General features: G+C 38.1%; 2 protein-coding genes across 7 annotated transcripts in view; one reads left to right on the forward strand and one right to left on the reverse strand.

Moving 5' to 3' along the window:
• The window catches only part of atg7 (ATG7 autophagy related 7 homolog (S. cerevisiae)), a 109,977-nt gene extending 90,425 nt beyond the window's left edge, over positions 1-19,552 (forward strand). Inside the window, exon 20 of the mRNA XM_053227256.1 lies at positions 18,058-19,552. Coding sequence (XP_053083231.1) covers positions 18,058-18,090 — 33 coding nt within the window. The 3' untranslated portion in view covers positions 18,091-19,552. The remainder of the gene's footprint in view (positions 1-18,057) is intronic.
• Positions 19,553-20,078: 526 nt separating this feature from the next.
• vgll4b (vestigial-like family member 4b) overlaps positions 20,079-26,398 on the reverse strand; it is a 44,525-nt gene continuing 38,205 nt past the window's right edge. For 5 of the 6 annotated variants that reach the window (XM_026932824.3, XM_026932823.3, XM_026932820.3 and 2 more), the window contains 3 exons: positions 25,090-25,279; positions 24,552-24,663; positions 20,079-23,280 (listed from right to left, as the gene is read on the reverse strand). In XM_026932824.3, coding sequence (XP_026788625.1) covers positions 23,036-23,280; positions 24,552-24,663; positions 25,090-25,279 — 547 coding nt within the window. In that variant the 3' untranslated portion in view covers positions 20,079-23,035. The other variant, XM_053227258.1, reaches the window with a different exon arrangement.

The following is a 26,398-nucleotide window of genomic DNA, read 5'->3' on the forward strand; positions in this document are numbered from 1 at the left end:
AGGTGTGTTAAACTATTTATTGCTTAAACATGGATATATTATAACATAACACAAATTGTGAAGATTATTAGCTATGGTGTTTTTTTTCCCCTCGAGCTTTTTATGTTCTGAAAGAATTGGTTTGTTTTTCCAGAACAACAGCATGAATGATCAGCACGGACATTCCAGAAGTACTCCTGAATAAATATTTTAACGGACTCAAGTAACTAAAAAGAATTCTTTTAAAAAAATATCTGTCATTTATACAGTTGAACAGTTGCTAGTTATATTACAGAGTGACTAACGATCATTAAATGTTCAGATCACTCTCTTGATTGGTTTTTTGTGTTATGGCAGGGATTTCCAGTGCCTGTATTCTTATCCATTTAGAAATACATTAAAAAGGATGTGTTCTGACAGGAACTTTTTATACCAACAGTGACAATGACGCTAAATGACATCATGCAACTTTATATTTGTCAAAGGAAATGACCAGTTGTTCTTAAACATCACTATTCCTGGATCTTATGGCTTTGAAATTGTGTGGTGGATAATCATATATTTTTAGGACTTTGATTATAGCTTTGAGTTCTAAACTATAATAAAAGGTTTGTTTTCGAATGCAAAGAATGAACAAGATGATACTGATAAGTGTGAAAAAAAAAAACCCTTAAAGATGGTGAGAACACATAAGGATATGGTGTCAGTGATCCACTGATTCCCGACTGTATATACCTGAAATATGTTTGATCTGTTTGTCTATTGGCATCTTATGCTTCCATCCTTTTCGTCAGATTTGCTCAGTTCAGAGTTATGATATACAGCTTTTGAACAACAGCTTTACAACTCTTGCTTCTGAAATACTGGAAATGTGAGCTTGCCAAATCACAACACCCTAACCATGACTTGTGACACATCTGTATGTTTACCTGTCCACTGGGACTTGAGCGAACTTGTTTTGTTGTGGTGGAAAGTGAAGTTCACTATGGAAGCCTTGGGTCCATGAATTGCTTCGAACTGTTTTTTCTTGATATGTGAAACGGGAAGTGTGTCGCTAAGGGAGGGAGAGCGGGCGGAATGAAGCATCCGTCCATACTGAGAGAAAACCACAGCTGTTGCTGCTACGCGCTTAGCTCGGCCACCACACCCAAGAGGAGAACCGCACTCAGTTTTCCTTCTGCTAAAGAGCTTTGCTTGAGAGTTGGTGTTTATGTGATTTTGCCCTACATGAGGGGAGTGGATGAGAAAAGAGAAATGACTTAAGGCAGTGTGTATGATCAGATCACTCTTGGTTTTCAAGTTTCACTTCTTTCTGGTATGTTTCAATGAAAGTCTGACCTTGATGTATGCACTAATACACTAATACTGTGTTTCTTCTCTTATTTTCTGGCTTTTGAGGTGTCTGTGTATGATGTCGCAAATGAAAAGATTGATGATAAGAAGTCTTATGAAGGTGTAGTGGGAGATCTGTTCAAACCTCACTGGTCCTGGCTTTTGTTTCTTATTTTTGAAGCTTTATGTTTGTATGTGTGTGTGTGTGAGTGTGCTTAATGTTTATGGTTTGGTGTTGGCTTGGAGTGTGACTCATGCTCCTGAGGGAGTGCAGAGATGTGAAATGGCTTTTGGAGATGTGGAAGGGAAGCAGATGGAGGAGGAACTGGAGAACAGAGCCAAGGGGAAAACCCAACAATTTCCCTTCTCCACGCTGGCCAGCAGATCAAGCTATCTTATCTTCTTAAACCTCACAGTATGCGATGAGACATCTGTTTGAGGCAGCATTTCAGTAAAAACAAAAATGTCATTTATCATGTTGAGCAGTATTCTGTAGCGCAGCATCACTTGCAGCCATTTTCATCAGAATTTAGGATATTGTACAATATTGTATTGCTTCATACAGTCATAGTAAATCAGCGAGTCCTGACTGGTAGCAGTTGACTCAAATTAATAAAGAGATAAGTGCTGCCAGACAGGTTTTGTGGTATAGTGGAACAAGAGAACTTGGTTCATTTAGATGTACATTTACTTATTTGGCAGAAGGTATTATCCAAAGTGAGATGAGCAGGTGAAGATTAAGGGCCTTGCTCAAGGCTCTTGCCGCATTATAATGCCGATTTATAGATAAACAGGGTGTGTGTGTGTGTGATGCCGTGGGATGAACTGGCATCCCATCCTGCCTTGCACCCCATGTTCTCTGGACAGGCTGCGATCCTGACCCAGATTAGAGTGCTACACCTCTAACACCCACGCGTATAAATTTGTGGTGAAACTTTATTCAGAACATCTAGATGTTCATGGCCTCAGGGAGCCCATTTGCCTCTTCATCCCTTTCCTCCACTTGTCCCTCAGATAGTAACTCTCAAAAAGAATGACATGTTCCCAGCCAAGTTCAGCATGTTACCTCTTGGGACAAATGAAGAACAGAGAGAAATGTCAGAGGCGTATCATCTAATTAATCCTGGGAATATGCCATTGTATAAAGTTCAGAGTTTTACCTCTGCTTACACATAACAAATATGGCTTCCACTGTCAGAAAAGCTCCTGGTGTTGCTCAAAGATGACTTCTCTGGACCAGTTTGGACTTAGCACTAGCTGTAAAGAGCATAGCTCTTGTATCAACAGAATTCATTTAAACAGTAATACTAATCCTAATGTGAAAAAAATAATTGATCAATTAACTTTATACCACAGTGCCGTTCCATTCTCAAATCTGACGTACCACATCATCTATACCTAAAAAAATAAATGGAATAAGAAAATGTGCTGTTATTTAACAAAGAGAAATGTATAGTCATTGATATGATGAAGCTTTCTGTAAGGAGATATTTATTTAACATTTATGGAAGGAGTCTCGGATCTCCAGCGATAGAGCTCTAACTTTCAAATCTCCGCCATGGGAGAGTCTTCAAAACAGTGGAGTTTGCACTTTTCACTTTCTCAAGAACATGAATTTTTGTCTTATTAACTGAAAGACATCTCAAAAAAGAGATGCTTGTAAGGGAACAACTGTTTATAGCTACTCTAACATAAGTGATAACAGGAAGTAACTTGACTTGTGAGGTTCCACAGTGTCATGTGTTATGCCTTACTTAATAGGAAACTTTGATGCCATTTTGATACCAGTTCAAAGTAATAGTAGACTATTAATAAACAGAACTGTGCATGTGGTATTGTACTTTTTGTTCTATTCAGTTTACACAGTTTTGTTTAGTGCAGCTGTATTATAAATATTGAGATTTTTTACACACTTAACATTGTCATGTCAGACAAAAATCTGTCTGTTATCTCATGTGAACAGTGCTAGAAAATATTGTCTCCAGGATCACGGTGCAACATTCAGTGCAGGGGTTTAGCAATACAGAGGCTGCAGCTAAATGTGAAATAATGTGACCGTATAGCATCTAGATCAATGTGAAAAACTGTAACTCGGTGAAAATGACAGGAGAAGTAAAAAAATAATAATAATAATTCAGATGCTGCAAGTTAAGAGAAGTAAAAGTGGCTGCCTTGGTTTTGGAACTTAAATATGTAAATGCCCTTCATTATTTTCATGTGGAAGATTTATACATTTTAATTATATGACTAAAGGTAAATTACAGTAACTTACCAGCTGTGGTTCTTTTTTGTGCATCTGTTTCATATTCATTGATACCAAGATGCAATTGTGTGTGAGGGTGTGTAATGAAATGAAAAGACATAATGTGACACCCGTGCTTTTTCATGTTAAGTAGCTAATGATAATCCATAAATCTTCTTTGTTGTGGAATTGGAAGTCTTCCAATTGTGGAGTTTCTTGGAATTGTATGATTATGTAACAGTATAAGTCATTTATGAACTAGTTATCTAAGAGTACCTGTCTTTTAGCTTTTCTTTTTTTCACCCTCACAGACAGTAGTACAGAAGGCAAGGCACTTGAATAAAGCTGATAAGGGCTTTTGCAGCACTGGTGAACTGACAGTGGGCCAGTGTTAGAGTTAGCATGAAACGCTAGTTACATGTGTATCTGTAGTTTTTTGAACCCCGGATAAACCTCAAGGTTCATTAGAAATACCTGAATACCATCTTGTGCATGTGCAATCGTTAACAATGCTAACGAAGTCATTAATAACAGCACTCACGTGAGGACTGGAAATATGCTCAGAGATGACCGCTGCACTCACTACAGGGGGTGACACTCATTTTTAAGATTTCTAAACACACTTGGCAAAGATTTATTTATCGTCATGTTTCTGATCAATAAATGAATGAACTTTTATGCATGCGTGTTCAGCACTACATGCCCATCAGCCAACTTTTTTTTTTTTTGCTTTTTGCTTTGTTTAATTATGCGCAGTGATAAAACAAAACAAACCGAACAGTGAACGAACCAAAAGTAGCAAATTTTGCTCTGATTCAGACTTGGCAACCGGACTAATAGGTGTGAAAGCGCCTTGAGGTTTTTCTATGAAAACAGCCTTCCTTGGATACATTATAATTTATTTAAACTATTTATTTAGCCAAGCAACTAGTTTCTACCATGGGTCGAGCTCATCATTCAACTTTGAGCAGAGCTTTGATGTGGGATTTTAATAAAGTTTGTGCTAATCAGCTTTGAAATCAAAGCAACCAAATTAAATTTATGTTTCCTTATGCATCACCTCAAACATTTTCCATCTCTACAAAACTCCCATTTAATGGCCAATCTGCTTGTGGAAAGAACATAATTGAGGCATCAGTTCAGTGATTAGACTTGGTTTAACTTGGCACGAAATGTGATTTGTTTGGAGCACATCTACACATTCAGTGGAACTGGGATCAGCAACTAATCAGTTCTAGTTCAAATGACCTGGTGCTTTAATTGTTTTGTGACAAACCTTTTAAAGCTTTCGGTCGTGTACGGCATCAAAGAAAATTCTCTTTAAAAAAGGCAGATTGCTTGCAAACATAGGTCTAATTGGAGCTTGTGTGGTCTCTGAGTCATTAAAATCTCCATGTTTACAGCAGTTTTGTGATAAAAGGCAAAGGGCTCATTTTCACACTGTTTTTTATTTTCAAGTACGTAAAGCAGATGGGAGTTAAGCCTCCCCATTTGGCATGCAGTTGGGATAATACATGAATTGTGTGTTTCTCTCAGCATGTGTAAGCTATTGAGAGCACGTCCAATTTGCAGTTTAGCTGCCTGGTGCGTAATTGTAGCAGATAGCTTTCAGCAGTTAGAGAAGATGAGACGGTCTACATTAGACATGTGACTATAATCGCTTATACAGTATAAGGCACAATATTGTTGATGCGACCACTGTAACATAACATCACCATGCTGCATAGTTTGTATTGACCTATTATGAAGTGACCGTGGAAGCTGGCTTCCTTGGCTGGAAACGTGTAGGCAGCATTTGCATGCTACCAAGATAGCATCTGACCCATTTGGAAGGAAAGCTCCATGTTTTGACCAGATTTTAAGCCATCATTATGTGATCCTCAGTGAAAGCTATCTCATTACTGTTCAGTGGAAGAGATTTTATTAAAGTAAGAATACACATGGTGGACATAACATTACGATTCTGGTTCATTGGCTGAATATCTTTGGCAGGAAAGAGTGTTCAAAGAAAATGATTATTTGCCAGCTGCTTAGTGGTGACTGCATTTTTTCCCCATAAGTCTGTGTATGGTTGTTTGCTCCGATTGTATCGTAGCACTGAAAGTAACACCGCATTTGGCTAGAGGTCTTAACTTGTAATTCCTGAAATAACCTAGCTAACCTTATTACTTTTTGAGCGTGGCAGTTGTGCCTGAGAGTAACTCAGTAAGTGTTTGAAGTGCATGACACAAACTTGCTGTTATGTGCTTGACCAGCACAGGCCAGTGTCTAACTAGCTACTAGTCTCAGCCTCAGATATTTCGATCATGGCTTACTGAGCATATCATATATTTTTGACACCAAACTCAGATCACACTTCAGATCCTTGAATTTTGCACTGTGACTGTGGTCCAGATACATACAGCTCTGACCAAGCAAGCAAGGCTCTGATATACATCTGGTTTTGGAAGGTGGACAAAATCATATGCAAAACTGGTTGCCACTAATTGCCCAAAGTTTTGTACACTATCTGGCAATTCCTGTTTCTCTCCAGTTTTTTGCACTATAGAATCCTCCCTCTAATGTATATGTGTGAGGGGGAGAACCATACTTACACAATAGTATATTCACTTACAATAGTCTATTCATGTTTCCAAAAGTTTGTGGGTACCTGACCAATCACACTCATATGTGCTTGTTGAACATCTCATTCCAGATTTAGTTCCTTGTGCTGTTGTAATAACCTCCACTCTTCTGGGAAGGCTTCCCACTAGATTTTGGAGCGTGGCTGTGGCGATTTGTGCTCTTTCAGCCACAAGAGCATTACTGAGGTCGGGCTGATTTCGGGGAAGGAGAACTTGGCAAACCATGTCTTCATGGACCTCGCACAGGGGCATTGTCATGCTGGAACAGAATTGGATGCTTAGTTCCAGTAAAGAAGAATTCTATATGTGGAGCCAAAAAAGACAATTGTGCACTTCAAACTTGGCAACAGTTTGGGGAAGACCCACATGTGAGTGTGATGGTCATATGTCCACATACGTTTGGCCATATAGTGTACTTATTGTTAAAATATATTTAACAATAATATAAGTAACAACTATTGTCTGGAAATTGGCGGCTTCTTCTTCACACTTGGGCTAAACAGAGAGACTTGTTTTTATATATCAGAGATATATAAAAGATCATTAAGAACATCATCTTCCGCATTTGTGGAAATGGTGACAGTAGAAAGGTTGGATCCCATTAATACATAGTAATAGACACCCATTGTAGAGAGTGGTATCCAGTGGGACCCAACAAAAATGTTGTGGGAGCAGGTGTTTTTACTTTCATAATGGCTGGAGCAGGCAGTCAGATATGAAGCTTGTGAGACAAAGAAAAGTTGTTAACATGGGAGCATATTGGACTCAGCAGGTTGCTCACAAGGAGCTTTGCAATGTGTTTACCACTTTCATTCAGTTATCTTCAGTAAAGCAAGATTGCAGGCAGGTACAAACAAAACTAATAACTATGGGAATGGATGGGATTGATCAAACACAGCCTTTAAACTAACAGAAGGGTTTTTGTGTTTTAATGTGAATAATCTCTCAGAGCAAGACTTCAGAAACTCATTATTCCTCAATAATGTTAATGTTGTTTAGCACTTTATGACCCCAGTGGAGGTCAGTTGTTTTTGAATGTCCTTGACTGAATTTCACAGTGTTCCAACAGGGAGATAATTTATTCTGCCATGTGGTAGAGGTGGTTTTATTTTAATTAGTGCCTGTACAGCATGTCCTCCACGACTCAAATTTATTCTTTATTCTCTCAAGAGTAACGCTTTTGAAAGTAAGTTTTATATTATATAAGACTGTTTTATCACAGCTTTATAGAGCCTGTGGACATGATGGAGGCAATCATAAATAAATTAATTATGATGCAAATAACAGAGTGCAGGGTAGTTCAGGAATGTATCAATCCATGATGTATGCAAGATATTATTTGGAAAAGTGACTCATATGAAATAAATGCTTCAACATGGTCACTTTTGTCTGTTTTCCCAATTATCAACATAAAGCTAAAAAAACTATCAAATCTTTAAGATGCAGATGCCATTGTTGTTATTCATGCCTGTCTTCTTCAATTAAGTTTAATTCAGTTTTCTTTATATAGCACTTTTTTTTTTTACAATGGACATTGATGTAGATTTATCCCAAATGAGCAAGGGACAAGGAAAAGTCCCTGAGACGACATGAGGAAGAAATCTTGAGAGGAACCAGACTCGAAAGAGAACCCATCCTCTTCTGGGTGACACAGGATAGTATGATTATGAGAGAGAGAAAAAGAGAGAGAGAGAATCCAGATTATTAGGTATGCTCTTGTCCTGTAATGGTTTAAGATGCACATTGTGAGCAGAGTGCAAGCAGGGACTCTGGCAGTACTAGCTATGACAGCAGAAATAGAAGGGGAGCGAAAAAGCTCGGCTCCCTGCTGTAGCCTTCATTATTCTAGGTACCAACAAAGAGCCTGCACCTTTTGATCTAAGCAGCTATGGCAGATCATAAAAAAACAAAGGTTCGCTCAGGTACTGTGTCACAAGACCATTCAGTGCTTTATAAGTCAGTAGTAGTGGAAGGCCATCCCGAGTTACTGCTTAATCAGAAAGCTGCCTGTAGTCCCAGTATTTCTGTCTTATTAGAATTAAATAGGAAGCAGTTACTCAACATCCAGTGTCTCATGTTCTTTGCACATTCGTGAACTTTATTAAGCTGGTATATCTCATATGAAACTTACAGCTATGTGTCATCGGCATAGCAGTGGAAGCAAATACCATGTTTACAAATAATTGTAGCCAGAGGTAACATATATAGAGAACCTTCAACTTGACTTAAGTTTATTATGATATTCCCAATTTACTATCAAGATTTACTATCTTTTTTTTTTTTTTTTAATCTGGTTGCAGCCATGGAATTGGAGTGTATAAAATTAAGTGTAATTAAAAGTGTAAAATGGTGTATGAAGCTCCCACTTATTTCTTATGTTTAAGTAATTGTTTAAGTATGATCTTTCTGCAATTATGGCTTGAAGAAACATTTTGGTGCAGATATTGGGTCAGAAACTGATATTTACCATTATACTTAAAGCACACAAATGCAGCATTACTCAAAGATGGCTTAAATTCTGACAGTTAATTTGTGTCCCTTGTATCACAGGTGTAACCCTACACTTACACTCATTTACATGTACTTTAACCACGCATGTGCTGTCGGATTTCAATTTTAATCCTCTAACTACTTAATTAATCAGACATATTTACTGTGCAAACAATGTGACATATTTACTACTGTAAGTAATTTGATAGTTTTGTTGTTTTGTTTTGTTTTGTTTTTTTCGGGTGGGGGGGGGGGGGGGGGGGTTGTGGTTCAAAAGCAGCTCTCTGAGCTCATTGGTTGATCTTGAAATATGCTTTAATCTAAACGTTCTAATAGATATAACAAATTTCCTAAGAAAGCAATGTGATGGCATGCATGTTGCATTACTACTATCACCTATCCCACTTTAAGGGGAAATCATTCTACATAGCAAACAGAATAACTAAAAAGATGGAAATACATTATCATTCAAACTGACACTACATTTATCATCTGCATTACATTCAGCTTTCTTGTACAACCGGCCTAGAGGCAGGATGATACCAAATATAGCATTCACTTACACAGTATTGTTCATGTTGGTCAGTTACAAGTCAGAATGTGTCTTAAATCGCTTCAGCATGTCTCTGCAAGATTACTGAAGATCTGGTTGCAATTAGAGGCAGATATTTACAGATTTGCGGAAAGATAGACTTCTATAATTTGTTAGCTACAGTGCAAACCTAAAGAAGCAAACCTCAGTCACCGAACATGTTTTGATGGATCCACTATAACAGAGTTTAGGGGGAAATTATGAAAAGCTGATTTTTATTTTAAAAACTATGGTTTTACAGACCTTTCTTTTACTTTAGCAGCTTAATTGATGTTAGAATGAAATCAAGTCACTGTGGACTGCATGTGTACAACTTAGCCAGGAAGCAGTGTGATCTGTGTTTCTCTGACTCGAATTTATAAACGGAAAACAAATATATACAGATGAAAATTGGAAAAATGTCAGCTGGTCTTTTTCCAATATTTAACTGTCTAGTTTCGGTGAGTCTGTGCCCACTGTAGCCTCAGATCCCTGTTCTCGGCTGACAGGAGCAGACCCCGATGTTTTTTTCTGCTGTTATTGCCCATGTGCCTCAAGGGTCAGAGTGTTGTGCATTCTGAGATTCTTTTCTGCTCACCACGGTTGTAAAGAGTAGTTTGACAATTGTCTTCTGACCTTTCTCATCAACACAGCGTGTCTTTGATGTGAACATTAACTGATTCTGAGCAACCTGTCCTGTATCTGTATGATTTTATGAATTGTGCTGCTGCCACATGATTGGCTGATTACATAATTGCATGAATGAACATGTGTACATGTGTTTGTAATAAAGTGGTTGGTAAGTGTATATAACTAGCTAGTTGCTAGGGATGTAAAACTCAATCTTTCACAATAAGATATGATTGAAATTCTTAAGGCGATAATTCTGTATTTAATGATGCGATACGATTCCATGATATGATACGATTTCGATTCATAAGGCAACAATTCGATAATTGACTCCACCACTGAATCTGCTACAATACAGTGAGATATGATTCAGATTAATATTAAATGATTTACACATCAGTTTGTAAATGTGGGTTATTTTTATATAGTGGTTGTCTATTGTTTTTCAATAATCTATTTATAATCAACTATAATCAATAATAATCAGTTTATGATTATTATGTTAAAGGAAGCCGACAAGGATGCGTTTTTAAACTGTAACAAACCAGCAATTGGCTAAGGACCAAAATAAGATTTGATACATTATTAATCTTAATAAATTATATATTATTAATATTTCATGATGCCTTGCACATATTTAATCTTCTTGTCATTTCATATACTGGATGATGCTGCATCTGCAATTTATAGATTGCTTTAACTGATTAGATATAAATCAGAATATGAGGCTTGTGTTTATTGTGGGACTAAATGTCATTTTACACCACTGCCACCCATCAAACTACCAAATGCCACGAAATGGTCATTAAGGGGAGGGTTGATAGTTAGTGTGTAGTTTATTTTGCGTATCTATTCTCTACACTGGAATAATCATGTTTTTTCTGGTCATTAGAAGAGGGAACATGTGTAGCGTTTCTGATAATGGTTTGAAATGCTTGGTCTTTTGTTGACCATTTCCTTTGATTTCATTCTTCCATTCTGTCAAAACATAATGAAAGCACATATGTCAAAACATAATGAAAATCAGTGTTATCTTCCAAGTGTACCATTAATTTTAGCACATCACATTACTCACCATTGGCTGTAGAGAATGGAGAAAATCTCAGCCGTATTGTACTTTTCCTTTCAGTAATCATTTTACAACCTACGCTCCAGACTAAAGCATAAAATATATAATAAAACCACAAAACAGATTTTCTCCATCATGCAGATGAGCTTTTCTTCATCCCATTTCCGTGGGCTATTATTTGAAATTAATGTTCCATTTGGAGATCTCCTAATGGCTTGTTCAGTTTTATTTCACCCACTACACCTTCTGCTTTTCACACATTACCACAAAAAAAAAAAAAATCCCTTCCTTTATCACCTTGATTATCTGTTCTGGTGATATTTCCAGTGGGTCTCATCAGTTTTGCTGTTTGACATGTTCTGGCTTCTGTTCTTATCCACAGTTTACAGACTCAGTTGGGAATTGCCAAACCAGTGACACTTAGAGTTGGGGTATTCAACTAAAATTTGAAATTCAAAATTTTAAAAATCAAAATTAAGACAATTCGTAGTGATTATGTTTTGTTTCATAGTGGTGTTTCATGTTACCACTTTTGACTAATGCCATGGAACAAATGAGATGTCTGTTTTGAACATGACACAGGGAGAGGAAACCCATAGACTACATCCATTTGTCTTGAAACATTTTCATGATGGACTTTTTTAAACAAGCCACGTCATTACTTTGCTAATCAGACCAGAGAGGGTAAATACAATTAAAAATCTATGAAAGTTTGTGAAAACTCTTCACTTTATGCACTAATGTCTCTAGCCCTGTAGCTAGTCTCTGATCCGATGAGCTGCCTTCAGCTAAATAATTTACATAAATTCACATTATGTGCTACAGATCGTCTTTTGAAAATTGGACTCGGTGAACTGTGGCCAGTTTTTTTGTTTGTTTTCATGTGTTTATTGGTTCTGCTACAGTATTTTTCAGGTACTCTGTGTGGTCAGCTGAAATGCTTGGTCAGTTTGACAACACCTGACATAGAATATAAAATGGTGTATCACTACTGTTTGCAGTCACCTATATTTTTAAACAAGAAAAAGAAGTGGTCATAACAGTGCAACTGCTTGGTTTCCATAGATCAACGTTTCAGATTTGAAGTCCTATTTAAATTTAAAGCCCTGTGAGTTTCCTCTGGGTTCTCCGGGTTTCCTCCCACCTCCAGAAAACATACCAGTAGGTGGATCGACTAAATTTCTCTTAGGCGTGAATGTGTATGTCTGTGCATGATGCACTGCAAGGGACTAGCAGGGATTATCCAAGATATACTCCTGCCTCATATACAGTGTTCCTGGGATAGGCGCAGGATCCACCGCGACCCTGACCAGGATAAAGCAGCTACTGAGAGTGACTGAATGAATAAGTGCTGACCTCTCGCAGTCTTGTACAGCATGTACATTTACGCCATTTGGCAGGTGCCCTTATCGACATACATTTATCTCATTTATACACCTGAGCAGCTGAGGGTTAAGGGCCTTGCTCAAGAGGAGCTGCTTGGCTATGCTGGGATTTAAACTCATGACCTTCTGCCCTTCAGTAGGCCAACATCTTTAACCACTGAGCTAGCCTTGATACTGAGCCATGAAGTCCAATGCCACAGAGCCCCCAGCAGCTGTTATATATCACTCATAATACAAGAATAAAAATGTATGTTCCAGTTGCAGAGCATAGCTTGCAATCAGATTTTTAAAACTTGACTTTTTTAATGAGTTAAAGAGAGGAGTAAGGGACAGATGTATGCATGTGAGGAGTCACAGTGCAAAACATGACTCAATGCAGTCACAAAATGTTCTCACAATTCATCTGACGTTAATGTTCAGCTTACTAAGGCTTCAGCTCATAGCGCAAACTGCACTTGGGACAGCTTACTAAATTCACTCTGCATGACGTGCAAATTACAGGTTAAAAGAAGAAAAATCCTGGAAATAATCAACCACACAGCCATCAAAAAGCTCAGGACTAAAGAGGAAATGCAAGTTCAGTAACAAAGAGATAAAGGAAAATAAAATGCTGTGTACAGAATAAACCATGACTCCTATAATGTTTTAATGTCAAGAAAGTCTTGGTTGAGATTTTGAATTTCTTTCTCAGATATGAAACCGAGGTACTGTCCTGTGGAAAAGTCTTAGGCACCATACATACACACCATAGAAATTTTATTTTTGCATGCTTATTTTATGCTCATCACATTAGTCTGTCAGTACAAATGAAAATAATAGACTTCCCTTTTTAAAAAAATGAAATGCTACAGATCATTATTTTATTAAGGAATGGATGATGTTTCTGAAAACACACAACCAGGTCTCTCCGGGATTTTACCTGCAGAGCCAGAAGAAATGTAGCAGAATGAAATGAATGAAAAAATAATTCAACCCGCATCAATTCTTCCAGAAAAATGTGTACCTGGTATCAGTGGTTACACAACTCCAAGCATATGTTTATAATTATATTTAATGTTGTGGAATGTCCCCGAGTTGCAAGTTGCACACCAAGTTGCACTCCTTATCAGTTATCCTTTGCATTATAACTGCTATAAACAGTCATTCCCTAACCAGTTTCAGTTAGTCATGTTTACCAAGAAACCACAAAGCACTCTGATCAGATTCTTTTTCTGTGTTGAAAAACAGAAGGAACAGTTTTACTGGCTGTTACAAAGTGCTTCCACTGAGACTTCCTCCAAAAATGACCGAAAGCCTCACCATAGCAACAATTACGCACATTTTTAACTTTTTATTTGAAGCGTCTACTGTAGAAGTCGCTGCATAACAAGTTTGTTAATATAGACGTAATAACATTAGAATGAGTGTGTTATTACGACCCTGCTGAAACTGCTCTCGAAGCTGCTGTTATAGAAAATCAATCAACACCTTCTGAGTAATCAGAATCACGAATACAACAATGCTGATACACCCAGTTATACCTGAAATGTATCATACTGGCTACCGTTCCACATAACATATTTATCATGTAAAATTACTGCCCCATGAGAGCACATAATTATAGTCTGCATAATTACAATCTTCCAAGAATGAACTAAGAGCTGCGATCTCACAACCACAAAGCGGAGGAGAAGCCGAGAAGCCGAGAGGCCACACAGTGTGCACGCTTACTGTAAGAGCTGCCGATGTGTCACAGACTACATTAACTTAACCTCTGAATAGTGGTTCACATTTTCTGATGATGAGCTGTAGACGTCTAACCCTCAAACAGGAAACTAGTGATAAGTCATGCATCTGTGCTAAAAAAACCCGGAGACCTTTAAACCATGTCCCAGATCACAGAATCTCAAGCACTCGCATTTATAGAATGTCTTCTAATCTCTCCCCAGAGTGCATTATTACCCACAGTGCACTGAGAGCATGTTACTGCTAACACCAAGAAATAGGTTTGCAGATGTATCATTCGAATTTAGGCTGTAACATACGTAACAGCTCTTTGTTTAGTGTCTGTGCCGTCAATCACGTTTTAGCTGTGCATGGCGTTTATTTAGAGCGCTCTCATACACTATTCAGCAAAGTTTGTGACTCTTCATTTCCACGCTAGTATAATACAGTGTTATTCTTAGTAACTGAGAGACTGCGTGTATGAATGTCTCGGATGTAACGCTGACGGATGGCTGCAAGCTGTGACGTAGTTTACAAATGTAACATTGACCTGATTTTGTAATACAATCTGTAGGTGGCTACATTATATTCATCTAACACGTAGCTAGAAATCATACTTGTTTACCATCCTTGAGCCCTTTGTCAGGCTTTACACGTCCTGGACAAATAAGAACAGAGCTTAAGTTAAATTTAACCTAACCTTTCTTTTCATTTCTTCAGCTTGATATACCAATTAGCCTAAAATACTGGTTTTAGTATTATATAGTATGATATAGTAAACAAGCCATAGCTAATGTTAATGTTACCTCGGCAGCAGTAGCTATGTGGCATTAAGTAGCTAGTCAAGTTCAAGCACAGTAACATGAATAGTAAAATTAGGCTAACTAGTATACTGTGTAATCTTCGTTACCAAGCTAGCTAAAATTGTGTCAACTATTTTGTTGGGTAATTAAAACCAGGAGTGAAAAGCAAACTATGTAACATTAGACTAACTATTCTGTTTCATAATAAAATGCCAGGAACCAGCTTCGTTACCAAACTAGCTAACATTCATCAAATCATCAATCAGAGCAACACTAGGCAATCATGGCATCTGTGTGCTCATGTATGCGGAAGAGGGCAAATAGCTCTTTCTTCCAAGTGTGCTACGCCAACCTGTGACGTAGCAACTAAGCTAGCTAGCTAAACTATTATGGTGATGTTAATTAATAAAGTATGCAATTTGATAATCTAATTTAATTTACTCAATCAGCAAACTCAGAATGTGCTTCAGGTTTTAACCTTAATTTATGTAAAGTGTTTTCTCAGTGTTATTATGCCACAGTTACACCAGCAGAGACGTGTGTATAATGTGTATAAGCATATACTCTATAAGAGATGAAGTATGTAAGGAATAAAACACAATGGAGTTGATTATTTTCCAATAATCCAATATTTTCCAATAAGCACCTCCTGAAGTGTTGTATTCCTCTTATACCACACCAGGTTGTCAAAATGACTTGTTTTATTTAATAAATCAGTGTCATGTCATACTTTTTAACCATTTGAATTAAAAAAAAAAAAAAAAAAAAAAGCTTGCCACGTTGCTAAGAAAACACAAAACCCTTAGAGGGTTACCTCTGACTGTTACGGAGTGCTGACACTGGAGACTCCTTCCAAATAAATAAATAAATAAATAAATAATCTCCTCACAGAAAACTTCACCATACCAGCACCATGCCTTTTTTTTGTTAGTGCACTAAGCGTTATGGAGCGTCCATCATGTCCATCATACCAGTCCCTGTGAATGAGCACTATTGTCAGAGCTGCTGGTATAGAAAATTGCCTCTAACCAATCAGAATTGAGAATAGAGCAGCGCTGTGGTGTAAAGTTCATTACTACACACTACTCACAGTGGCGTGCTTTACAGAATTGACTGAAGCTGAAGTCTGGCAGGCCTTAGGCCTGCTGCTACAGCCAGCTGGTGTGTGTGTGTATATGTGTGTGTGTATGTGTGTGTGTGTGTGTGTGTGTGTGTGTGTGTTTTGGTCAGGCTGCCTGGATGCCATTGCAGTCTGATCCAAACTATGCTGAGTGTTTCTGGAGCAGGAATGTGTGGAATTTTCTAGCGTCAGCGTGGCAGCAGTGTGTTTGATACTAAGCTGTGCGGTCAGTTGTGAATGTCTGTGTGTGTGTGTGTGTGTGTGTGTGTGTGTGTGTGTGTGCGCGCGAGTGTGTGTGTGAATGTGAAGTTTAGTCCCAGGCCTCTATCACTTCCTGAAGAAAAAAAAAACAGCACAGAATGTCTTCTCCCTCTCCTCTTCTCTCCCTCACACACTTATCTGTGAAGTTCTTTTTTTCTGACTTTGGCTGAAACTTCAAAGTGCTCGCTCTGCTCCGAGCCAGTGTGTTGTGTGTGTGTTGTGTGTCAGGGGTTTTTTTTGGTCAGCATTCATTAGCATGTGAATGACACTCGGCAGCTTTTGACAGCCAGGTGTGCTGTAGGGGAGGAAAAATATATTTCCTTTTACAAAAGCAGCCACACATCAATCACACACCCAGCTTCTCCAAACTCCTACTGCATACAACAGCTGCAGTTTGCTCTCGAGTCTGACACAAAGACAAACCGCTGATTCACGCCGGGCACACACAATAAAGCCTCATCTTTCAACAGGATTTAGATGCATGAAAGACAAACATATTTCCATAATTTAGCAATTGCCAACTTATTTACCTACCGCTAGTTCTACATCACTGCTTATCCTTTCTCATTTTCTCTGTCCACTTTCTTAAAAATGCAGTCGGCTCTCATTCTGTGAAGTGACCAATCAGTATATCAGTGATGATCAGTATAGCAAGCTCCGCCCTTTAGTTCCTGGACTGTTGTTTCCACAACAGGAAACTTTTCACTGGGTGTGGGGTTTTTTTTCTAGAGAAACCAGGATCAGTTTTAGTTCCTGAAACGTTTTTAGTTCCTGCCCCAGGTGCAGGTGCTTTTCCATAGACCAGGAACTGTAACAGAGCTGGTTATACTGGTTGATCAAACACAAGCTTTACAGAAGACCATTACTGTCTGAGACGTTGTGGCACAAATGGCAGATTTCCTTCATCATATATGCATATACATATATACATATACATATATACATGTACATAGGCCTATACACAGGCCCAATATACAATATACATATACATAGGTCTCTCTCAATAAAAAAATGTAACAGTTCAATATAAAACATTACGTAACATTATGTAACATTATTCAGTATAAAAATGTTAACATGCTAGGTCTGTTAATTAAAAATTAAAAATTGTATTTGAATGTTAAGTAAAAGATTTTGTGTTAGAATCCAAACATTATGTAAACCTGTAATCCTGGATAAGGTGACGTTTTCTGTGAGAAGACGTTTATTTAACACTTATGGGAGGAGTCTCCAGTGCTCGTGCTTTGTAACAGTCAGCAAGTTTTCCACCATGAGAAAGTTTTCAGGATTTTGCACTTTCTGGTTTCTTGGTAACCTGACAAGCTGCATGTTTTGTTTTGTTTTTTTTGGTCTTATTAACTTTATGAAAGAGAAAAAATTCCCATATTTACAATTTATTTTGGTTTAATTTAATTTGAATCTATGTATTTCTGTAAAACTGCTTTGGGACAATGTCGACTGTTAAAAGCACTGTACAAATAAAACTGAACTGAACTGAAAAAATAGAGGCTGGTGAAGGAACAACTTTTCGTAGCTGCTTTGACACAACTGATACCAGCAGCTAACTTGTTTTGTGGGCATTACACTGTGTTAAATGTAATGTAAATGTAAAAAAAAAAGTATGACAAGTTGTTCTTTAATTATTAAAAAAAAAAAATCATAGTAATTCAGGAACTCTGCTTCGCATCAGGCTGCATCCTGTCGTTGATTATTTCCTGTAACCGCACACCCCATCATGTTTGATTCTTTACATACGTATGCTGTATAATAACATTTAAAAAAATAATATTTAAACATATACTCTCATATCTTTTTTAACATGATCTTCTTTCTATTTTGTATTCCAGATTTGGGACATGAGTGATGATGAAAGTATTTGAAGACGGATCTGCAGACGGATGAACCTGACGCAGGTCAGCACTGGACACCTCAGCCATGTCTGCATGACATTACCAAAACTTGGGCAACACTCAGATGGCGCTTAACATTATTACCAGACATTCCTCCATAATGCACTGATAATGGATCCAGCACTCGCTTATTAAAGAAGAAACGCAACAGTTCTGTGTATGCGGGTGATTCCCATACAGTCCTGTTGTCCATAACCAAAATGTTCGTTTAATCAAATGTCAATATCCCTAGTGTCTGTCATGAACAGCTAATAGATATCATCTCTGTAGTGTCTCTCCAAATGAACACATTTTAATGAGTGTGTTTACATGTAAAAAAAATAAAATAAAAAATCATCAAATAAAAAAAAAAATCTCTCCAATAGGCTCAAATATACTGTGTAGGTAATTTGATGATGGGAAAGCTCAGGTGTACATGAATCAGTCATTCATCACATTAATGTCTGCTCAGTTGCATTGGGTTTTAATGTGATCATAAACTAGAAGTCCTTAAAAATTATACAGTAAATTTATCTTAATCTATTTGGAAATCAAAACCTTGGAGTTAACAGCATCTTCATCTTCAATAAGCTCCCCAGACAAAAAAATGAGCTGTGTGTTTCATTTCTTCTATGATACTTGGTTACTCTCGCCTCTCAGTGGTGTTTCACGTGCTGTTTAAAATGACCTCACAGGTGACTGACGTCTGCTGATACTGCAGGCCAGTTAAAGTGTCCCAGTGTCCCATCAGCTTCCTTCCTGAAGCACTAAAGACAACCTCAGATTGTCTGACTAATGACTGACCATCTGTTTTTGCACAGTTACACCCTTCCCGGTGTGAAATCTATCGATATTTTGTGCAATAAGGTACTACTACTGATGGATATAACGAAATTATATTTTGTCTTGTGGTTTTAATTATGCTCTTTAATTTCCTGTAACAGCAGCTCTGACAGTAGATCCGAATGTAACATAAATCATAGATATATATTCGTGCACTAGTTCTAATACATTATCGTTTCTATAGTAACAGCTAAACAGACTTGTACACGCCACATAATCTGCAGCTAATAATAAAAATAAAAAGATAAAAAGATATATGTTGTGGATGAACAAAGAAAAAAAGCATAATCGTTGCCGTGAAGTTTTTCTGTAAGGTGACGTTTGTTTACCGTTAATGGAAGGAGTCTCGGGTAAATCAGGACAGAGTCAGGACAGAGTCTTCAGCAGAGAAGAGTTTGTGCTTCCTGGTTTCTCAGTAACACAAAGTTCTTTATTTGTCTTAATTTCAAGAAAGAGAAAAAAAAGAGGCTGGTGAGGAAACGATGATTTAAGTGACAACAGGAACTAACTTGTCTTACAGACATTCCACAACATTAAATCTATCTCTAGCATTCAAAACATGTGATCTGGCATTCCATAATAAATTTTAAAACATGTTACTATTGGCAAATTGCTGTTTTTATAATTGTGTTGTGCTGTTATATGGAAATACTACACTTCAGGTCGTATCACACCACACCGGCTCCTGCACTCACAAGCCGACGTACGTTGTTTTAGTCATCTGAGTGCAAACCACTTCACTGATCCCAGATTTGTCCTGAAGTCATCAGTCACTAAATGATTTCTAATAGAAATAATAATTGTAAGCGTAGTAGTAGTTGAGGACAGATTATATTTACCTCACAGATATTTAATCCTGTAGAAGTGTAAAAGTGTACTTGTACTGGCTAGAAGGCTGACAGAAATCACAGAGTAACTGACCTCTGACTACATTCTCAGGAGCTAGTAATCGTGGGAAAATCTGAAAATAATCACTTACAAACAGAACTTATTAGAGCAGATTCTTTGTGTTTTGAAGTTTTGGCAGATCTAGTACAAACACTAGTGAAAGAGAGAGAAAATAGTGTGAAATCAAAAGCATTCTGATGATACAGTTCATGGGAGAAGGTTGTTAAAGGAGAAACAGAGGCACATGGTGTAGTTTAAGAGCTCTTTATTGTTCATCAAGGCTACTTTAAGTACAAAACAATGGCCTGCCAATTGGTTTATTCAAAAGAGAAACAAGGCCACAAAATGAGAGTATAATACAGATTTACAAACCATTCAGAAATACACTAGCTGTGAAAGATCAACACGTTCATTTCTAGTGTTTATTCTTTTGGAAGTGCACATGATCTTCCTCAGATTTGCTGTTTTAAGGGCAGTTAAACACAAACGGTAAAGTCAGAGTGGAGTTCCTCTTAAAGCAAACCAAAAATTTAATTAATTTAATTCCTCCGTACCCCAAATTCAACCAAGACATGCTTGATGTCCTAAATGTGCTTCTTTAGTTTTACACTGGAGCTACAAGGCTAATGCAGCTAACAGCTAAAGGAAGCTTATAGGCTCCAGTTTAGCATCATACGCACTGCGTGTCTAAATCATCACACACTCACCTCAAGACATTTGGCTCAGTAACTCCATTTGTACAGAAACAGTTTAGAATAAATCTGCATTCAAAATGATATACAACAGAGTGGAACACTAATCTGAATCACTTTTAATGTACAATTCTTCCTTCGAACGGTGGAAATCTGAAAGCCACCGCTCTTATTCGAGCCCGATGCTAAACTGAAGGCCATTAGCTTCTTTCTACTCACGTTAGCCTCATAGCTCCAGTGCAAAACTCCAGGAGCAAATTTCCGATATCGAATTCGGACAACATTTGGGTTAAAGAGGACAACAGGATAAATTTCACTTACAGTGGAACTGCTCCTTTAATGATTAGTGATTTTTGTTTGCTTGCCTCCAGAGACGGCTGAAAAGCCTCCGTGTTCGATGCTGGACTGAGACTGCTCAGTAGCCTTCAGAAAATAATACACAAGTGGCTATAACGCAGTGTTTTCATACAATAACTGTGTTCCTGCACTTTAAACCTTTAACAGTAAGTCTACAAATGAAAAAGATCAACTTTTTTCTTCAAAAAAAAAAAAGCATGATTACAATAAAGGACAGGGAAAACAAATTAAATAGCTACATATCATTAACAAATTAATTGTTCCTCAAAAAATACCTACGATTTTTTTTCTCTGTACACTCATTACGCACAGCGTAATGATGGTCTTATAGTTACCTATATTTTTTTTTCTTTTTGTTATGTGATTTACCTACAGTGTGTAAGGTAAATGTGTGTCAAGAAGAGAAAGTGAGTTTCCTACCTAGTAAAATGGTAGTGAAATGTGTGGCTATTGACCTCAGTACACTTTGTGTCTTTCCCTCTTCGCTGTCCATGCACAAAGAGGACATGACGATGGCCTGATGCAGCATATGACCATTTTCTCACGTATACGTACAAGGGGAAACAGTCTTATATGTCGAGTTCTTTACTAAACGTGACATTTTGAGATCAGTAAAGACGCCAGTCTGGCAGCAAGCTCTCCGAATTTGTTCATGTCAAATGGTTTTGCTGGGATCTGACGGAATGTAAGGACAAGCTTAAGATGAGCGACGCCTCAGTCTGAGCATCAACTTTCTACTAAAATTAGTAGCTTTGCTGAAAATGAGAGCTGAAAGCAAGACCTGTACTAAGTTCCCTATGGGAGGAATGTCTTTCACCTTGGTACAGGCTGGGTGTTTAAATAAAAACTGTAAAGAAAGGAAAAAACAGACTAATAGCTGCAGCCAAAGGTTAACAGAAAAAAACCAAAACTTAGCTCTCGATATTTTCGGCAGATTGTCAACTCTCAGCTGACCTGTCTGTAGCCGCGAATGTTTCAGTCACGCAAAAAACTGTAACAGCATCCTGTACCACGGATTAATATCATAAACATCCACTGTTAATATATAGATGGCCTGTCCGGAGGCTGTCCTCTGTATCTGGCTTCTACCAAAATGTATATTGAATAAAAAATAATAATATGGAGTACAACTGTACCAGCAGTAAGTTTATCTAGGATTGTTACTGACAAAAATAAACTACAATCTGAGGAAAAGGCTACTAGTATTACGAATGAAATGTCTACACAATAATAGATACCAGCTATTAAAAAATCATAAATCATGCACTGGTAAGCAACAGTTTACCCTCAAAACCTTAGCTACTCTACCGAAACCACAGTGCTTGGGGAAAAAAGACGACAAAAATGCCCAAGATTTAACATGACACAGTCCAGTTGTCAGCACCCACCATAGAAGAGAGGCGAAAAAGATCGACACTTCCCCCTCCAAAAAAAAAAAAAAAAAAAACAGCTCTTATTAATGACGTAAATCATCACCCAACCATCCTGTCAGCCATCATTAAACATTTTGGCCAAGAAATGAGTCTCCAACACATAATTTATGGCCATAATAGTGCAAAAGACTTTCTGTCAACGATCCACGTACGAAAACAGGGCAGCATGGGAGGGGGGAGGTGCTGGGGGTTTTACTAAACTAATCTCTTCTCAGATTCATCACCTCTTTTAGTCACTTTAATTAAAAAACAAACCTCATGGCATCTCAGTTTTCGTCTCCTTTACAAGTGTACTCTCACAGACAACCCTTGAGAAGATGTTTGGCTACGTAAAACTCCCACAAGCCGAGAGAACATTACATGTATAAAGGGTGGTGCGAGACAACCGGAGAAAAGACAGTTTAGCTGGGTGTGAAGAAATAAAATTGGGCAAAAAGTTTGCATCAGAGGTTTCTTTGGTATCTGAGGCAGGTGGTTAGGGTGCTAGCTGACTCTCCTCTAAACCAAAATCACATCCTGCTTATTAATTCTTTTGTTGTGGGCCTCCAAGCTACACATATTAAAAAAAAAAAAAAAAAAAAAAAAAAAAAACAATAAGAAACGTGTTAGATTATGTACACGGCTATATGCTAGCGCTGCCGGAAGCGGAGCTGAATCATGCACAGTCGCTTTGAGAGTGAAGCGGTGTGGAAGGAGAGCGGGATGCACAGCTGGTCCTCTGTTTCAGGAAACTAGGGATGGAGAGTGATTGATGTTGACCATGTGAGTGTTAGGTGAGGAGTCGGGGCTTCCGGTGGAGCCTCCCTTAGCTTTGATTTGGAGCCAGGTCTCTCCCAGAGCCTTGGTGAAGTGATCATCCACCGATCCGGTGATAGACACAGAGTTGGTGACCGGTTCGGGCTCTCTGTAGTTTTTCCCCAGACTGCGACGGAAATGCTCCTCAATCACAGGGTCACATGCTGCGTTTGCTAAAACAGGAAAAAAAAATTGGAGATTATTACACTGATGTGGAATCGTGTCAGTTAATTATAATTGGACTGAGTCTATCAGTTTCATCATACATCTTAATATTACAGACACTCATACGCCAATATATATGGATTGTATAAACTATTTAAATTTAAAATGAGACAGTAGGAGTTTATTTCTTCCTGAAGTACTAAAATATTGATGAACCAATGATGTGTACTCAAATTTCCTCCAACTGCATTCTCTCTAGGATGTTCCTCTCCTCATACAGATCAATTCTGCTGGTTATTAAGCATTTTGGCAGGGGTGTGGTGAGTCTTGAACGCTATTGGCTACTGTGGAAATGAGTCCATCAACATCTAATTATTAGTCGAAGAAATCTGCAAACAGGTTTGCTTTAATTGCTATACTATATTACACACACATACATATACATTCCAAAAAGCCATCAAACGAAATAAATTGCAGTTTCCGTCAGCCACTTTTCTGTCGAATATTCTGAAGAGCAGCGATGGCGATGTCGCTGTCAGTGTCACAGTCATGGGCTAAGTCTCAAATCCTCAAAACTACATACTAGTACACTAAATAGTTTATCAAAATATTACCACCTGCCACAGCTGTTACAGGTGATGTACTATTTTACATGCTGTGGAGTTTAGGACTGGAACAATCTCTATATCATTTACTTGGTAGGTGTTAAAAACTTTGTGACACTTTCTGAATTTCTGGTATTTCCAACCAAGTAAGTGCTATGCTCAAATTCAAAGTCCATGTACTGAGAGATTAATAGAAACATGATTTATAAATCCCAGTTGAAGTAAGAGCAAACATGATGGATAGCCAAGTTAATAAAATGACAAAAAAGAGGACAGGAAAGCTTTGCGGTTACATAAGCCCTTCTGGAGTAAATTACACTGTGTTCAGAGAAGAACTGCAGGCTCCCAACAGAGAAATTAAACCTTATTTCCCATGACCCCACGCTCATTCTCCCAGTCTATTGGAATCTAGAGATCTGTTGTAAACACAGTACCAACTCTCTTCTTGAGCTGTTTTTCATGACCTTTGATGCACTTGGGTTTGTGATGTAGTCGTTTTATTAGCATCACTATTCATCAAAGCGCACTCCTGCAATGTCTAAAGAGGAGTTTCTATCAACCTCATATAAGGCAAAATACCTGGATGGAAACAGCATTCCATGAATTTTTAAAATGTCCATATGCGGTGTACAATTTTCGGGTTAAGGATATAATAAAGGCTTTCGTGCACTCACAGTTAGAAGGCCTCCTGTAGTTTGAAGGGCAGCCGTTGTGAGACACAGTGCAGTGAGAGAGGTTACAGTTACGGTTGTTCGCAGGGGCACACGTGATCACCGAGGGCCGATTCTGCATACACAATACATCGATTAAAAAAAAAGTCAGGTCATAACAGATGTCAGCACAAGAGTTCTGTTATGTGTCATATATAAAGCAGAACCCTTTCCATTTCACTCGACTGTACGCAGTCAGGTAAGTTTTCCAGTGGCATTTGCCAATATTAGAGAAGTTAACAACCAGTTTTGTATTGGTATTGTCCATGATCATTAATGTCCATTATCATTTTGCAAATTATACATATTTATCTATTTTTTTACACCTACAAATTAGAGATGGGAACAATACAATAAATATTTTAGCAAAATGAGTTAATTATGTGGTGATTATTAAGGAAAATATTGTTCAGACTTGGCTTTTTTTTTTAAAGTTAATTTTCTTGCATAAAGAATTTGCAATTAATAAATAACAATAAATCATGACCTTTGTGTGATTTACCTGCTGGCGCTCAATGGGGCTGGCGCTCTGTGAGTTGGGGATCTTGGCGCTGTTTTTGGTTAGTGCGAGCGGCTGCTCCATGGCCAGGTTCGGCATGTGTGCGTAAAGGTGGGCAGCGTGCAGGCGCTCGATGGGGCTGCGGCTCCGTTCACGAGGCTCCCTGCGGTAATCGCCATTTGTGGGCTTTCCTCTGAAATGACAAACAGGGCTCTGAATGGGCACTGCTATTAATACTGGCACTTTAGCACTGGTACATTATTAATACTGGAAATAGTGCTTTCAGTGGGGAGCTGGCAGGCTGTGTGGGTTCACTCTAAGTTTGTATGCGACCTACTGAAATATCTTGCATACATTCACCTAAATATAACTACCTTTCCATTACCACCCAGCTCATTTCAGTTCGCTCACAGAATTAAAAACCTGCCCTTATCAGCTCTGGCTAAAGGGCCGACTCTGCTAATCTAGTCCTCTTTTTTTTTTTTTTTTTCTTTTAAACAAAGCTGCTTCTATGTTCAGATATTTCACTCATTTCTGACCAGAATGGCTTGTTCCCAAAACAAACTCCCCTGTCCAGTCCTGTTCTTGTCTTCTTTTCCTGAAAGAACTGACACGTGTGGCGTTTTGGGTTTCAGTCCTTCCAGAAGGGATCGTTTCATGCTGCCAACCAAGCAGAGGCCCAGAGAAGGGACCGAGTGACTTGTGTACACTTCACAGGAAGAGAACTTAATACCCTTCAGTGAGCACAGAGCAGGCCTAGACAACAGGGCGGAAACAGGGGGAGGACACTTTGGCTTTAATTAGGTGGCAGTGGAGGCAAGAAGTGCTGCTTTTAATTCAGAATTTAAGAGGAACATGGGTCATCAAAAATTATCAGTATTTGAGAGAGGATTTATGTAAAATGTAAATGTATATCAACAGACATATCATGGTGCGCCCACATATGTCGTACTGTAGACTGCTTAATTTTAATATTTATATTTATGCTGCAGTAACTCCCTGGATATCTCTTTATACACAAAGTATAAAGAAAGCTACGGCAGTTATTGGCCCTTTCACATTCAGCAAGGACTTCTTTCAGGGGGCTTAGGGTCAGTGCATATATTTTTTTAACCATGTGGACTGTGATCCTTGAAATAGTCTGTTCCTTGGCAACTAAGCTGGCAAAGAAAGCACCTGTGAGTCCACTGTTGTGTCGGCCGGAAACGTCTTTCCCCCACAACACAAGAGAGAGAGGTCCTTTTAGTTTATGAATTAAACCTGCTTGCAAGAAACACATGCTCTCTGTCCTTATTTCACTTTAGCTTCTTCT

This window comes from Pangasianodon hypophthalmus, chromosome 20, assembly GCF_027358585.1.
Source record: "Pangasianodon hypophthalmus isolate fPanHyp1 chromosome 20, fPanHyp1.pri, whole genome shotgun sequence".
NCBI classification, from domain to species: domain Eukaryota; kingdom Metazoa; phylum Chordata; class Actinopteri; order Siluriformes; family Pangasiidae; genus Pangasianodon; species Pangasianodon hypophthalmus.